Consider the following 16279-nt stretch of genomic DNA (forward strand, 5'->3'; position numbering starts at 1 on the left):
GAATACTATCTTTTTTTAATTCAATGTTCACCTTCTGCCATTCATAATAAAATAAATGTTCACAAAAAATGCATATTTTCCTGCATATATCATGACATTGGAAATACATTAATATGTCACAAAAACAAATGTATTGCATGTTGTTGAATATCTTTTGTCAATGTAAACATTACTTACGGCACACTATGGACACAAGATATTTTAATTGTAATCTCTTTTACACCAATTCTCATTGTGGACATCATTGACATTGACAGACGAATCCGATTGTTAACTATATGATACTAAGCTTCTCAACATTATAAAATAGACCTTACATAAAACAATGATATTTACAGGGTAAAGTGAATGCCCAAAAATACATTGAAAAATTCCTTATTATTCCTTATTATACTGACAACATTAAAGTTACGAGTATTATGAGTCATTACAGACATTACAATTAGAAAACGGTAACACATTACCATGTAAATTAACTTTAAAATGAAAACGTATACATGTGCATCTACTGTGTTTACGTAATCCAGTTTTCTGCTGTTATTACATCACAATCCAGTGATGTCTTAATAGATCAGTCATGCATTTCTCATCTATGTGATCCTTGATATTTAAAGACAATTACTTTACTTGACCTGTTTCACCTTTGCTCACTTAACCACTGGAACCATCCACTGCCACATGTCTTACGTCACCTTATCTGATTATTATGTTAACAGTAACAGTGAATACTAGTCTATCCACTTATTATTACCAACGGTCCATTGCGCTGACTTTCAACACAACACATGCACAACATACACTCAAAACGTCCACACTTATTTTCCTCATGCATCCAACACGGCTGTTCGTCTCAGTCTCTCTTTGACTCGGAGGAACTCTGGGCCCTCTCGCTGTTGTCCCTTGTCTCTCTCGAACTGTGGAGATATTAAAATACATTATGCAACATATTAGTTAAAAAGCCTATGCTTGTTTATGAGTACGATACATCTTAATATTGCATATAACAGTTCATATCGTTCATATAACTAGAGCATTATGAAGTCATGATCAATGTTTTTTTTCTTGTAGAAGCTCAGGCTGGACTTCTGCAGTGTCTGAGACAATGCCTGCACTGCCCCCCACTGGCTGACTGCAGAACTACATGATGCTCTTATCAATGTACTATATCTTCTGTGAGGAAATACTGGAAATGTAATATATGACACACTCATGTTTGGTTTCAGAATATGTAAAGAAATTCAAAGTCAATTCAAAATGTAATTGATATATTAGGATGTTGGTATGAAAGAGTGTTAGGGAAATGAGAAGAACAAGTTAGAGGAGGAAGAGGAAGTTTAGAATGTGAAGAATAATGTTGAGAATACAATGACAATGTTTGAGAAAAAGGTTGAATAAAGTTGACATGAGAATAAGGTTACAGTATTAGTGCCAGCTAGGACAACAAACACAAGCTTTTTAAGAATAGAGTTGAGAACTCGAGAAACTATACTCAAACATGTTTTTTAAACAACTCAAGAAAATGCTAAATCAATAAAAAAACGTCCTTGACCCATTTGCTTCACCTTGTGCCTGGCCCTACTGTTTACTCTTCCTTGGATTTGATTGATAGATCTTGACAAGATATTTTTTTAAACTGTTAACTACTATGTGCAAACCTTTTCTAGCCTCTGTTGTCTTTTGAGCAGTTCCTGATGAAATGGTGATCTGCTCCTCTTCGCTTCTTCCTGATCCCTGCTAGCCTTCACCCTTTGTTCCCATCTTCTCTTTTCTAAAGCCCTCTGGAGTTCAGTCTTTCCTTCTTGGTGCACTCTGCTGACAGGAACACAGAAGGACTTTATGATTCATAAAACAAACGAAGGTGAAGTGTGAGTGTTTTTACTAGAGTCTGTGTTACTTTAACAACCTGTTGTGGGTCATCCGCAGTTCTTTGTGGAGCTCCTGGTGGCTCTTGGAGGCTGTTAAAGGATTGAGAGGTTTTTGGGGTCTGATGAGATTACTGTTCTCCTCCTCACTCTGTAGTTGGGACAGAGAAGCCTGGAGCTCCCAGTATCTGTTTTGCTGTTCAAGTTTTTGTATCTGCATTACTGAGGCAAAAGAGAAAAAAACATACAGACTATATCTTTTCCAGTACGATATAGGAATAAAGGACATTTGACACCATGCAGAGACCATATTTCTCCATAGAGTGATAACAACCATGCTGAATAAATAACCCCTTACATTGTATTACAATCACATGGCAAGTATCTCCTCAAGGACCTACCAAACTTTATTATTGATACCACCAGATGAAATAAACATTTGATCAGCTCATCTGTCTGACTAAAACCTGATTGCCTTTTTGCTTCTCTCCAAGCCTCAAATGACTGAAAAGCCTCATGTATTGACAGAGGGAGGGACACAGGTATTTACAGTGCTCTTCCTGATATCAAGACCTCTGGAAATACCACAAACTGCAGCCTCACATAGTCATGAAATTACATGGAAACTTGCCTTGGGAACTGTACAGTTAAAAGTCACCTGGCTATTATGCTAAATGTGTCCCCTCTGTGTAAAGAGATTCTGAAAGTTTCAGGATAAAATATTTGCTCACTTTTTGTCCTGATCCATTTATATAAAAAGTAAAAACCTGTCTGAAGATGAGCTGATCAGATTTTGGCCACCTTGATGTCATAACGATGTTTTGGGTTGTGTAACCATTAGCCAATCATCAACCAAGGTAACCCCCCCGCCCACCTTATCACCTGAATCTCCTCCTAGAGCACCATTGTGTTCTTTTTAACCAAATATCTCTCAGAGGGGCGTGGGGAGTGGCTCCTTATTTTCATCTAAAGTAACAGACAGAGAATCAGCACTTTGGAAACAGGGCTGAAACAGAGGGGATTATGGGATGCTACAAAGCATGATCTGTTGGGTATTTGGAGCAAAACACTTCAGAGACATGTTTTGTATATATCTGAGACCTATAATATATTGAGGAAAAACTGTATAATAGGGGACCTTTAAAGTGAAAACTTTGTGGGTATATGCATGCACTGGTAACTTACTTCTTGCCTGCTGTAGGGCATTCCATCACTGTAATCTTACTTTATGTTCTTTGTGTGCATGTGTCTAAACTGTAAAAAGTGTAAAGTAGTTAGCAAACATTAGCCACCAAAAGCTATTTGTCATGCCAGACCAAGTAACAGAAAATCTGTGTTTTGTCGATAAAGGATTAATATATTCATTTGGTTAGGTCACATTGTGTTATTATTATAATCAAAATGTACATAGTCTTGCTTTAAAACACATTTTACAGACATTACTTAAAAAACTCTGGTTGACACTTTTACTCTTTAATGACGCTTAGAATAAAGAAAATTACTTCTAAAGAAAATACTACTGTGACTACAGATCCACCTTTATCTGTGCCACCTCTGCCCAGTTGTTATTCCCATAAAGTCACAGTTTACCCATCCTTTTATGACAATGATAATAATCTTAACAGACAGATCTCTCACCAGACACGTTCAGGTGCGTCTCTGGAGGATGTTGAAGATCTCTCTGTCAACAGAAGATGCCATGTCAAATAGAATAAAATATGAAAATGTGTTAGTAGTTATTACTACTATACTAAATATAAAAGTGTGTACATAGTGTGACACACAATTGCAGATAAACGATACACATCTCTCAGTCTGTCACCAATGCAGTTTCATGCAAATGACAGAGACAGAGAGAGAGTTGAAAGCATCACAAAGCCGTTTTATGCGACGGACAAATGAAGTGTCATCTCTTGTTCCACATGTCCAGTGAAGCGAGAGCCCTGACGGTGGAGGGCTGCCACCTCATTAATGACAAGGATCAAACAAAACAGTCTGATTCCCACTGAAACTCTCATTTGCTGGAGTTTGAGCAGAAATAATAGTCGAGACAAGAGTGATTCGTTTGTTTGGACTCGGACAGGACTGCTGAAATAAGTCATTCATTTGGTTTCTGTTGTTGGATAAACGACTGGAGATAAATTATGGCAAACTTCTTTTGTTTTGCTCTGAGCACAATCTACTGGTTACATTTTCACTGATCAATGTACGTGTTACATAATGTTTGTTGTGGCTTTGGCATTAGTTGCCATTCAGCTGCAACTTGGCTGAATGTGTTCCAAAACCTGCTTGAATTATTCAGATAAAGTAAAGTTTAAATAAATCTTCAGAATGAGAATAAGGTGCAATCTTGCTGAGGCATTTTAATGACAAGTTTGCTGCTGGCAGCAGTTCGGTTGAAGAGGGAAGAGTCACGCTGTTTGGCCAAGGCTTAGACAGTGGATATTTTGTGGCGAGAATTAATTGGACATGACGGGGTAAACACTCTCCAGGGCTTACTTTCCAGTGTTGGCAAGGCTTGTTTTACAGGATAAAAATCTGTATTTGGTTTAAGCCCTTGCTTTCTTTGGGAAATAAAAAGTAGAGATAACAATAACAGATCAGGAAACTGTCAACAAAAAAAAAAGCTTAAAGGTGATCAAGAACACACATTTAAAACATAGTTTGGGTTTTTCAGGAACACACAAGAAAGTATTTTGACACATGGATGCTTCTGCTGGATTATTTTAACAGCACACGTGTTATGTTTTAAAGAGAAAGACAGAAAATAAATGAAGAATATACATTTACAAACGTACCTTCTTTCCATGTGTGACCCCCATGTCGTCGGTCTGAATCCAGATTCAGTTTCTGCACAGTGAACTCACAATGGACAGAGTTGTGATAATAATTTGAGGTTGCTCTCCCTCTCCCTCTCTACTCCATCAGCCAATAACGCCAGAGAGAGCAAACTGTTCTGTGTTTTGACCAATGTCGGTGCTACCAGGGAAGCAGCGACCGAGTGGAAGACACACCCTGGAGAACAGGCCAAAAGTGCTGGAAGAATATTCAATGAACAAGTACTTCATTTTAAAGTAAACTGCTATTGTTAAACATTAAGCTGGTTTAAATATGTCTGGTTTAACTTCTTCAGCTCCAGAGAGGTCAAAGTATCCAACATTGCATGAATAAAATAAGCTTTGGTGAAATGCTAATTCATTATACAAATGTGTTTATCAGAATCTTATTTTAAATAATTGCTGTTCTCTCAATCATTATCTCAAGACCCTTCGCATTGTTGATTTGCCCCTTTGGAGGTGGCTGGACCCCGATGTGGGACAATAAGATGATCTTTACATACACAGACTAGCGGCACCTTGACCAGCTCTGCTGAAATTCAGTTTTTTCTTTTCTTTTTTCTTGAAACTGTTCATTTTTAGACTACGGCTGTATATGTTCCCTGCTCCTTCATTCCTCTAGTTCCCCTGCCCAGGTGTGCTGCCAGGTGCACCTGGAAGTCTTAAAGCTCCAGTGCCAGCAGAAGCAGAAGGGGGGGGGGGGGGACTGCTGTGTTTCTGCCTCACATCCCAGGATGGATATTTGTGCACGTCACATGTTTGATTATAATAAATCCTATGGATTTGATCATTTTAAAGGTGTCTGTGTTGTATTTGGGTCAGTGGTGGAATTGTGTTATCCCCATAGGGCCACCTAAGGGTGGGGCGTAACACACTGCATATGTATCCAAACTAAAGATAAGGTTCTGAACCTCTTTCTCCTCTGGTATACAGATTGAAATGGAAAACTAATACATGTGTTTCCATGTTAAGAACAATGCTGTAGCACATATTTGTTCTGCCTTTTCTTTAGCAGAACAAATATTATCCATGCCAAAACTCTTGGGATATTCCTCATTCCTCCATAGATAGTTTCAAAATATCCAGTCTCCTTTGTCGATATTGAACTTTGTCAATGGGTCAATTTTGCACAACTTTCCATTCCTTGAATTTTTACTTTGCATGTTATATTAGAATAAACAGCGATAGTCAAGTCCGGTCAATTTTATTTAGATAACCCAGAATCATTAATGACAAATTTGGCTCAGACGTCTTAATACTAACTCTAACTAAAGCCACAAGTAAACTATAAACAGTTACTCAATGTGTCAAAAACATTGTGAATAAGTAATATTGAATTTCCACAGTGAAGTACTAAATAAGTCATGTTCTCCTTTTCATCACAAAACTTTTCCATCAGTAAGGGTCCTTGGGTAGCAGCCAGACAGCTCCACAATCTCCGGCCAATCTCCATAAACGTTGGTGCTCTCATCATTAGCAGCTTGCTGACGGGTGGACAGGGAAGAAGACATTGCTTTTACCATCAATTATCTTACCTTTACTTGTTTTTTACTTTAAGTGTTCTTTAAAATAGATGTATTTTCTGACACAAATGGAGCAGGCTCACTAACCATCTCAAAGAGGCTTTTGTTGTCTCTCCCTGCTCCTCCAGCAAACACCCAGTTATCTCTGTGCTTCACAGACGTGATCAAAGTGCTTCCCATTCCGAAAAACACCTCCCTCATCTCGTCTGTCATTCTGCCACAAAGTAGTAAAAGAGGGTCATGTTGTGTGATATGAAACCGTGTCAACTGTTGAATCATTGAGATGTGGACTTACTTTGCTGTCACATCATCAAACGAGGCCACCAAGACAATCATTCCAGGATCTATGTTCTTCAGGTATGCCAGGATGTCATCTGCATCTTTTGATATTAAAAAACATCATCTGAAGGTTTCAATTAAACTTTTTTTATTTAAAACAAGAACAAAAAAAACTAAGAAAACTCTTACTTCCAATTTGCATATTAAGGTAGGCAGATGTTTCCACATCTCCATTTCCACCTGAGGTGGAAGAAAAACACGTTATTTCACATTATAACGGACCAAAGTAGATCCTCAACTCTTCTGAAGCTTTTGATCATATCACATGATCTTCATCAGTAGATGGCATTTACCCAATTGTTATGGAAGTAAAGAAGTTATATTATCCTATTTTAGGAGCACTTCAAGGTTTTTTCCCATTTCATGTGTGATGAAAATCATAGAATAGGACCAGAAGCTCCAGTACAGCTGGTAAATTAACCTCAGACAAGATTGTATTAAAAACTATAGGTTACTTACGTAACCCCAGTTCTCAGAGTAACATGAAGTGAGATGTCTCACTATGGGATGCGCCTCATCGCGGAGCAAACAGAAGCATCAATCTCATTACGCCAATCCTGATTGGCTGGTGATCTTGACGTCAGCGTCAGGGAATTCACCCCCTATAAAGTAGCTTGCGCCACGACGCATGCGTCATTCAAAATAAGCACCTCTTCTCGGTTCACCATAGTAAGGAGGGCCGTCTGGTGAGACATCTCAATTCATGTTACTCTGAGAACTGGGGTTACGTAAGTAACCTATAGTTCTCATTCATAACACTCCGTTCGATGTCTCACTATGGGAAATTGTAGCTCCCGTATTGTCAGACGAGCTTATCTCGAAAATCACCAAACCAACCAGAACTTAACAGGTAGAGCTCTGACTCAACCAGGTGCCCAGCACTGCTTGAGTCACACTGGGAGCAGAACGCGGACCCGAGGGTGCCTGCGAACTCTGACTCGTATGAGCCCCAAAGCAATTGCTTCCACAAACCAGTGGGAGAGCCGTTGCTTAGTAACAGGCTTGCCCTTATAAGGGTTAGCCCAGGACACAAGGGGTTGGTCATTATGACGAAGCACCCTTGATCTGTCCCTGTACGTGCGTAAAGCACGGGCTGGACACGGCAAATCCGGCCGCTGTTCCCCGGAGGAATACAGTGGCGGGGAGGATGCCTCAATGTCAAATGTGGTACCTGAACCAACCGCCTTAAGATAAAGGCAGGGTTGGGCTTCAACCACACTCTGTTTGCCCTGGGGCAAACTGAGTGCATGAAGACTGTACAGATAGTGCATGAGTGCCACTGGCTCGCTTGGCAGCTGCCAGGGTCAGTTTCATGTCACACTGTATTCAGATTGTACCACTCACGGGCCAGGCCCATAGAGCCAAGCGCTCTGGGTGTGGGTGAAAGATCGCCCCCCCCCCGCTTGGGACAGTATGTCCCTGCGTAGTGGGAGCTGCCATGGCTGCCCGCACAGCAGCTGATATATCTCCGCTAGCCAGTACATAGCTGGCCAGTGCGGAGCTATCAGGATAAGTGTGTGGCGTTGCTCTCTCACTCTGGCCAGAGTTGGGGGTATCAGAGCCAGGGGTGGGAACGCGTACAGAAGGCCCGGGGGCCAATCGTGTGCGAGTGCATCCACGCCTAACGGTGCATTTAGATCGCGCATCGAAAAGAACAGCTGACACTGAGCGTTGTCTTTCGATGCGAACAGATCCACCGCGGCTCTGCCGTAACGCACCCACAGCTGGCTCACAATCCTTGGATGTAGAGTCCAGTCTGCATAAAGTGGTATACCTCTGGACAGTAGATCTGCCCCGAGGTTCATCACTCCCGGTACGTGCGTCTCTCTCAGAGAGAGGAGACGTCTACCGCTCCATAGGATCAGTTTGCGCGCCAGTGTGTGTAACTGGAGAGAACGTAAACTCCCTTGGCGGTTAATATACGATATTGTGGTCGTATTGTCTGTCCTCACGAGGACGTGATGTCCCCTGAGGAAAGGCAGAAAGCGTTTTAGGGTGAGAAACACCGCTAAAAGCTCCAGGTAATTTATGTGCGCCCGCTGGAGGTCTCTGCTCCAGAGACCCCTCACCGGGCGACCTTCATAAATACCTCCCCAACCTGTCAGACATGCGTCCGTGGTGACCACTTTCCGTGAAAGGACAGCACCCATAGGCACACCTCGTACTAGAAAAGTCTGGTGCAGCCAGTGGCGCAGTGCCATTACGCATTTCACAGTAACCATCACTCTCCAGCCCTCCAGTGTCTGAGCACTGTGGTGCCCCATTTCGACAATCCCCACCGACACAGCGCATGCGTGTGGCGGTGGTGCCCTTGCGGCTCCAGCCGGCACTGCGCATGTGCGTGACGGTGGTGCCTTCACAACCCCAGCCGGCACTGCGCATGCGCGTGACGGTGGTGCCTTTACAGCTCCAGCCGGCACTGTGCATGCGCGTGACGGTGGTGCCTTCACGACCCCAGCCGGCACTGCGCATGCGCGTGACGTGACGGTGGTGCCTTTACAGCTCCAGCCGGCACTGCGCATGTGCGTGACGGTGGTGCCTTCACGACCCCAGCCGGCACTGCGCATGCGCGTGACGGTGGTGCCTTTACGGCCCCAGCCGGCACTGCGCATGCGCGTGACGGTGGTGCCTTTACGGCCCCAGCCGGCACTGCGCATGCGCGTGACGGTGGTGCCTTTACGGCCCCAGCCGGCACTGCGCATGCGCGTGACGGTGGTGCCTTTACGGCCCCAGCCGGCACTGCGCATGCGCGTGACGGTGGTGCCTTTACGGCCCCAGCCGGCACTGCGCATGCGCGTGACGGTGGTGCCTTTACGGCCCCAGCCGGCACTGCGCATGCGCGTGACGGTGGTGCCTTTACAGACCCGTCAATTGTCCGCCCTTTGAGAGAGGCCGTAGCTGCTCTCAGAAGGGGAACAGTTGACGGACTGTTTATTGTTTTTCTTTTCATTTTTTCGAGCTGCGCCCTTGGCTCGAAGCCTGGATGCGTCAGCGGAAAATGTTTTATGACAGAAAAATCAATAAGTGTGTGACATGTGTTTATGCGGACTTGAGGATGGTGTTGAGGCATCTCTCGAGGCGGCGGGAACACATTTAGAGCTGGGGAACCGTAGACTTCCAGCTCTGTCACAGAGGGGAGAAGGAGGGGCTGTCACGCCGCTCGCTTCTTCTTCCTCGACTGCTGGCCGAAATTCTGGGTTGGCTGCGCCTGGGCTGCAGCCGGAACCGGAGATTTTCTAGGCCAGCTCGCCCTCGTCCCCTGCCTGGGCTGGGGACTCGGGGCGGACTGCGACCTCTGCGTTTTCGGTATTTTGAACCGAGCAGGGTTCGGGGCAGCTTGGACGAAGGGCTGCCGCTGCGAAGGCAGCGGCTGGGCGCTTCGAGGGAGGCAGAGGTGGAGGGCCTCGTCCTCCTTCTTTTTCGACTCGCATCTCCTCTGCATGGAGGCAAGAGCGGAGCCGAAAATCCCCTCGGGAACGATGGGCATGTCAAGCACATCCTCCTTTTCCCGGTCTGGGAGGTTGGTGAGGTTGAGCCATCTAGCTCTTTCCTGCACCACCATGATCCCCATTGTTTTGCCCGTGGCCTGGACGGCGCAGCGTTGGACACGGAGACAAATGTCTGTGACCGCGGCCAACTCATCCAGAACGGCCGGTCCAGGATTACTCAACATATCCTCACAGAGCTCCGCTTGGTATGCGGTTAGCAGTGAGGAAACGTTCAGAGCCCTGGCGGACAACGCTGCGGCTCTGTAGGACCGTTCAGTCATGGTCGACTGGAAACGGTCCACCTTCGCTGGCAGCGTGGGGTTCCTGCTTGGTGACGGGCCCATCCTATGTAGGAGGTGGGCTGCCACCAGCAGTTCCATCGGCGGTATGCGGAGCAGGTCGAGCCTCTGCGGGCGAGACCATGGTGAGGTCTCGCCGGGAGCTCCCGCCTGGTCAGGCGTGGGGCTCCGTTCCCGCGTCTCTTGCCGCCACCGTGTCCCAGCCTGACACGGCGTGGGATCCCGGTTCCGCAGCTGCCGCTGTTATGGCGCGTTTCCACTGCAGGCCTCGTTCGGCCTCGCTCGGTTTGGTTAGGCCTTATTAGGCCCGGCTCACTTTAATGCTGCGTTTCCATTACAGTTTAGGAACTGGGGCAGTTACTATAGTAACGCAGTGTAGACGGAGCCGTGACGTCATCTTCAATGAGAGCCCCAGAAAAACAACACAGCCGTTAGCTCTTAGCACTCAGAGCTCACAGCTCTTCATATCTGTTCAGAAACTTGACAAAAGTTAAACAAGTACAAACCACAGACTGCCTGTGTCATGGCGAATACAGTCGCTGGTTTATTTATGTCTGTATAGGCCGTTGTTGTGAGTGTGGACGGTCGGAGCATATATAACGTTAGCTTAGCCAAGCTACATTTAGAAAACACGCATTTTAAAAGGGTTTTTCGCCTGCCGTCTGTCTGCAGACTTGTCAAAGCATTAATTCATGGTTTTTACTAACCGGTATCAGTATGTTGTTACTTCGGCATCATTTTGAAACGTGTATTACAATTAATTCATGGTCAAATATGTTCATCTTGTTGTAGTTGTAGCCCCTTTGCCAGCGATTCTCTCTCTAGTTTAGCATACTCAGCCCGACTCAGCCTGGTTGTTCCTGGCCCTAGAACCACGATTTAGTCGGGCCAGAAAAAAGGTGAAAAAGTAGCCCCGGGCCAAAACTAGGCCAAGTGGAAACGCAACCAAAAACGGGCCCCGATCGGGTCGGCACGCTTAAAGCGAGCTACCCGCTGCAGTGGAAACGCGCCATTAGTGAGCCCCAGACCGACACAGTGAGGGGCTCAGTCTCTGCGGCGGACGCCCCCGTGTCTTGATTGCCAAACGGCGAATCAGTGGACATGAGGGAGTCCTGTTCCAACAAGCTAGCTTGGTGTGCTAGCCGTCGGTGGATGCTCTTTCGGGTGAAAAGGGCACAATGCCCGCACGAGCCGGGGTTGTCGATAGCCTCCTGGGCGTGTTCCAGCCCGAGGCAGGACGAGCAGACCTGGTGTGAGTCTGTGCCTGCTATCTTCAACCCGCAGCCGCATGACCGAGCCTCCGAGTCCCTGACTCCTCTGGTGTGAGGGGGAGAGGCGTCCATCTTGTTCGCCTCGTGGCGTGGAGAGGACCCGCTCGTAACAGGTACGTCGTTGAGAGAAAAAGTGTTACCAACCCGTCCTTAATCCGGAGAAAAAGGGACGGTGTGGGTCCTTTGTTCTCAAAGAATATTGACTGGTGTGTCAATATACTTCTAATCCTTTTCTCCTCCGTGAGAGAGAAAAACAAAAGCGTCCTCGCTACCGTGGTGTCGGTAGTAAGGGGAAGCTAGCTAGCAACAGGTGCGTAGCTAGCTTGAGAAAAATCAAAACCTTACCTTACTTTCCGGGGAAAGAAACGGCGAGGTCGATTTTAATACTAACTGTGTGTGTGTGTATTACCGTCTTCTTGCGAGGCAGAAGGAGTAGCCGGCGAGCGCCCGTCGACCGAAATGGTTATATTTGGGTTTAGTCTGTGGACCGTTAAGCTTGTCCGGCTACTATAGAGATGTGCTCTGAAGCGAGAAGAGGTGTTTGAATGACGCATGCGTCGTGGCGCAAGCTACTTATAGGGGGTGAATTCCCTGACGCTGACGTCAAGATCACCAGCCAATCAGGATTGGCGTAATGAGATTGATGCTTCTGTTTGCTCCGCGATGAGGCGCATCCCATAGTGAGACATCGAACGGAGTGTTATGAATGAAAACTGCTGCGTCCAAGTTCAAAACTCAAATATAATCGTAAAAGAGCTCTGAAGATGTCATCAACATATCGTATACTTCAATTTGTTTTTGTATTATGCAGCTGAAGTGACATACATGTCCCTGAGAGCAACACGGAGGATGTATTGTATTGTGAATACAATGATCACTATCATGACACAAGAGGGGACGGCAGGACTGTAATTTCCAGTGTTCAGTGAATGCAACAGAGGCAAGACACCAGACCAATCAGAGAGTTGCATGGAAATAAAAGTGTGCTTGTGTCATTCAAGCTCGGCTCTGTGTGTGTGTGTGTGTGTGTGTGTGTGTGTGTGTGTGTGTGTGTGTGTGTGTGTGTGTGTGTGTGTGTGTGTGTGTGTGCGTGCGAAAATAGCGCATTTAGTGTGTGAGAGAGAGAGAGAGAGAGAGAGAGAGAGAGAGAGAGAGAGAGAGAGAGAGAGAGAGAGAGAGAGAGAGAGAGAGTTAGCTAGTTGCACTAACGGAGCTGTTTGTTCCACAACAAGCTGGAGGAGAGCTCTCCTCTCAGACTGAGAGGCTCAGGTGAGCTAAAGGACTCTCTGAGTGGTTAGATAGTTAACTTTAGTCTAAGTTATCTCAATGGGTCTCAAACGGTTTGGTCACAAATTATTCAAAAGATTATTTCTGCGGCACACCTTCATATGATCATTATAGTTATAAAAAAAAATAAGAGAATAAAGGAAAAACAGTTATGAAATACTATAAGGCAGTAAAACAAGAATACAGTTTGAAAGGAGAGTGATTTGTAAAATATCCATAAAGAAAAAGAGAATCTGCTTACAGTAGTGTTTCATCTGGGTGTTGAGAGATGTATCCATAGATCTCTTAATGTTGCTCTCAAAGTGCACCAGATTGATGCTTTTAACTTCAATATTTAAAACAAATCTTCCCGGGGGAGCATCCCCCCGGACCCCCCTAGAGGAGGTGAGGTCCGCTCCCCACTCGTAAAAAATAGCACTTTACCCCTGCCTATATGCCGTGAGCTGATTATCAAGCCTTCATTTTAACAGTCGCGGGTGTACTGTGTGTTTGCGTGTGGGGAGTGCTTTTGTGCGTGCTCTATAGTGCCCGTAATAGTGTTCACTGGAGTCCAGCACCTCAGCACCCCCACTCAAAATACCTTCCCGCGCCTCTGATCCCCTCTGTTTTAGCCCTGTTTCAAAAGTGCTGATTCTCTGTCTGTTACTTTAGATGAAAAATAAGGAGCCACGCCCCTCTGAGAGATATTTGGTTAAAAAGAACACAATGGTGCTCTAGGAGGAGATTCAGGTGATAAGGTGGGGAGGGGGGGGGGGTGTTACCTTGGTTGGCTTGTTATTGGCTAATGGTGACACAAGCCAAACAATCGTTATGACATCATAAAGTGGCCAAAATCTGATCAGCTCATTTTCAGACAAGTTTTTATATAAATGGCTCAGGACAAAAAGAGAGAGAATCATTTTTCCTGAAACTTTCAGAATCTCTTTACGCAGAGGGGACACATGTTTATGTATAAAAGACATGACAAAGTGGATTTTGCATAATAGATGACCTTTAAAATCCAAATGTTGAATCAGTTTGCTTTGTAATGGCTGCTCAGAATGGGGATATATAGTCAGTTCTGGGCCTACAAATCTGCACCACTGGGACAGACATCTACATGTGCCCCAAGTAGAACAGTGATTGATTCATAGTGACTTCTGCACCCTGAGGAATACAGCCCACACAATATGAGCTCAAACAAGAAGTGTTACTACTGTACAGAATCAGCAAAATCTGAAATTTCACTCACCATTTACAACCACAATGTTCAATCCTGATCCCACATTATTCTTCACATTGCTCATAATGCTGTTGAGATACAAATAAGGTTGAGATACAACACATTGCAATCCTTTGTCAATTCAGGTACTAACCATAACATAACGCACATTTTACCCTCAAAACATATCTTTGGTCCGACTACATTAGCTGCTCCGCTGACGATGTTAAAAGCAAAATGGTCGGGCGGACAGACTCTGGAGAGGCCGCACTTTGCCTTGGGTGCTGTTGTAACTGAAAATGCACATGGAAAATTACTTCTGATTTTAATACATAGTTAATGTGTAGGGCATATGATGTCAAAAATATATCATGATTACATTTACCTGTTTTTAATTTTGGTTTGGTAACCTTAACTCTATTGAACCCTAAAATAAAAGATCAGTAATATTAAGATGTGGTAAATACAAATGAGGAGAGGTAGTTCAAGATTTGTGATGTAATAAGTAAAAGTTAGCTCACTGAGAATATTCCTTGCTTTCTCCTGTACATCGAATGAATTGAAGGAGACTGCCCAGGTTATTAGGAGGACAACTATTACAGCAGCAAGGGGCAGAACAGCTGAAACCACAAAGAGAAAATAGATGAAGATTGGCAGACATAAAACCTTGACTACTTGTTTTGGAAGTAAAGTGAAATCTTACCTCGATTTCTCATATCTGAGATCAAAAGAACTTTCGGTTCCCAAAAGAGCTGAGACTTTTGAAATGTACGTCAAGTAATTCCAGTCAGCAGCAAAGTATTGTATATACAGGAGAGCTTCTGAATCTCTGAACACTCCCTAACTATCACGCCTTCGAGGAAAGGTGTTTTAAAAAAAAAGAAAAAAAAAGCTCTCCTCCTTCTTGTGATACATTAAAACCAGGATGTGGAATTAGAGACCCAGCCACTGTTTACTATATGATCAGGTTTCTCTCTTCTACAATGTCAAATATAGGACAGTGTCTAACAGTAACAGATACTCTTTGTGGTGAACAATGTGGTTTGCAAACAGAAGACAAGGGCATGTAACAAGAGGGGAAAAAAAGCTTTTAGCTCCGTGTTAAGTGTTGGATGTGTACATTTGAAAGAAACATATTTTAAGAATCCCTGTGTCATTTATCCGTTTTCAATTTGTATGTACAGTTGCAAGAAAAACCCTTTGGATTCTCCACACATAGCGTTGTGTGTTCCTTCCAAACAACTCAACTTTGGTTTCATCTGTCCACAGAATATTTTGCCAGTAGTGCTGTGGAACATCCAGGTGCTCTTTTGCAAACTTCAAACGTGCAGCAATGTTTTTTCTGGACAGCAGTGGCTTCCTCCGTGGTGTCCTCCCATGAACTCCATTCTTGTTCAGTGTTTTACGTATCGTAGATTTGTCAACAGAGAAGTTAGCATGTGCCAGAGATTTCTTTAAGTCTCTAGCTGACACTCTAGGATTCTTCTTCACCTCATTGAGCATTCTGCGCTGTGCTCTTGCAGTCATCTTTACAGGACGGCCACTCCTAGGGAGAGTAGCAACAGTGCTGAACTTTCTCCATTTATAGACAATTTGTCTTACGGTGGACTGATGAACATCAAGGCTTTTAGAAATACGTTTGTAACCCTTTCCAGCTTTATGCAAGTCAACAATTCTTAATCGTAGGTCTTCTGAGAGCTCTTTCGTGCGAGGCATGGTTCACATCTGGCAATGCTTCTTAAGAATAGTATTAGTAAGTATTTTTTATAGGGCAGGGCAGCTTTAACCAACACCTCCAATCTCGTCTCATTGATTGGACTCCAGGTTGGCTGACTCCTGACTCCAATTAGCTCTTGAAGAAGTCTTTAGCCTAGGGGTTCACATACTTTTTCCACCCTGCACTGTGAATGTTTACATGGTGTGTTCAATAAAAACATGAAAATATATAATTGTTTGTGTGGTATTAGTTTAAGCAGACTGTGTTTGTCTATTGTTGTGACTTAGATGAAAATCAGAACACATTTTATGACCAATTTATGCAGAAATCCAGGTAATTCCAAAGGGTTCACATACTTTTTCTTGCAACTGTAGATGTTAGGAAATCATATGTGTGTCAAGTTATTTGTGTAAAACTACTATTATACAAAGATTCATACAGACTTTAAAATAAAG

The 16279-nt window shown here is 44.2% G+C and overlaps 2 protein-coding genes across 2 annotated transcripts; both read right to left on the bottom strand.

Annotated features, from left to right (window-relative positions):
* Positions 1-824: 824 nt before the first annotated feature.
* On the bottom strand, positions 825-4684 carry LOC117548120 (actin-associated protein FAM107A). Its single transcript, XM_034219154.1, has 5 exons — positions 4661-4684; positions 3501-3543; positions 1904-2084; positions 1656-1812; positions 825-914 (listed from the first exon to the last, which is right to left on the bottom strand). The coding sequence occupies exons 1-5, from the start codon at positions 4682-4684 to the stop codon at positions 825-827; spliced, it is 495 nt and encodes a 164-aa protein (XP_034075045.1).
* A 1203-nt stretch (positions 4685-5887) lies between these two features.
* On the bottom strand, positions 5888-14894 carry si:dkeyp-67f1.2 (uncharacterized protein LOC556106 homolog). The gene is made up of 9 exons (XM_034219150.1): positions 14811-14894; positions 14629-14727; positions 14493-14534; positions 14277-14400; positions 14138-14196; positions 6691-6741; positions 6518-6602; positions 6310-6436; positions 5888-6183 (listed from the first exon to the last, which is right to left on the bottom strand). The coding sequence occupies exons 1-9, from the start codon at positions 14821-14823 to the stop codon at positions 6079-6081; spliced, it is 705 nt and encodes a 234-aa protein (XP_034075041.1). The 5' UTR covers positions 14824-14894; the 3' UTR covers positions 5888-6078.
* Between the last annotated feature and the right edge of the window lie 1385 nt (positions 14895-16279).

This window comes from Gymnodraco acuticeps, unplaced genomic scaffold (assembly GCF_902827175.1).
Source record: "Gymnodraco acuticeps unplaced genomic scaffold, fGymAcu1.1, whole genome shotgun sequence".
NCBI classification, from domain to species: domain Eukaryota; kingdom Metazoa; phylum Chordata; class Actinopteri; order Perciformes; family Bathydraconidae; genus Gymnodraco; species Gymnodraco acuticeps.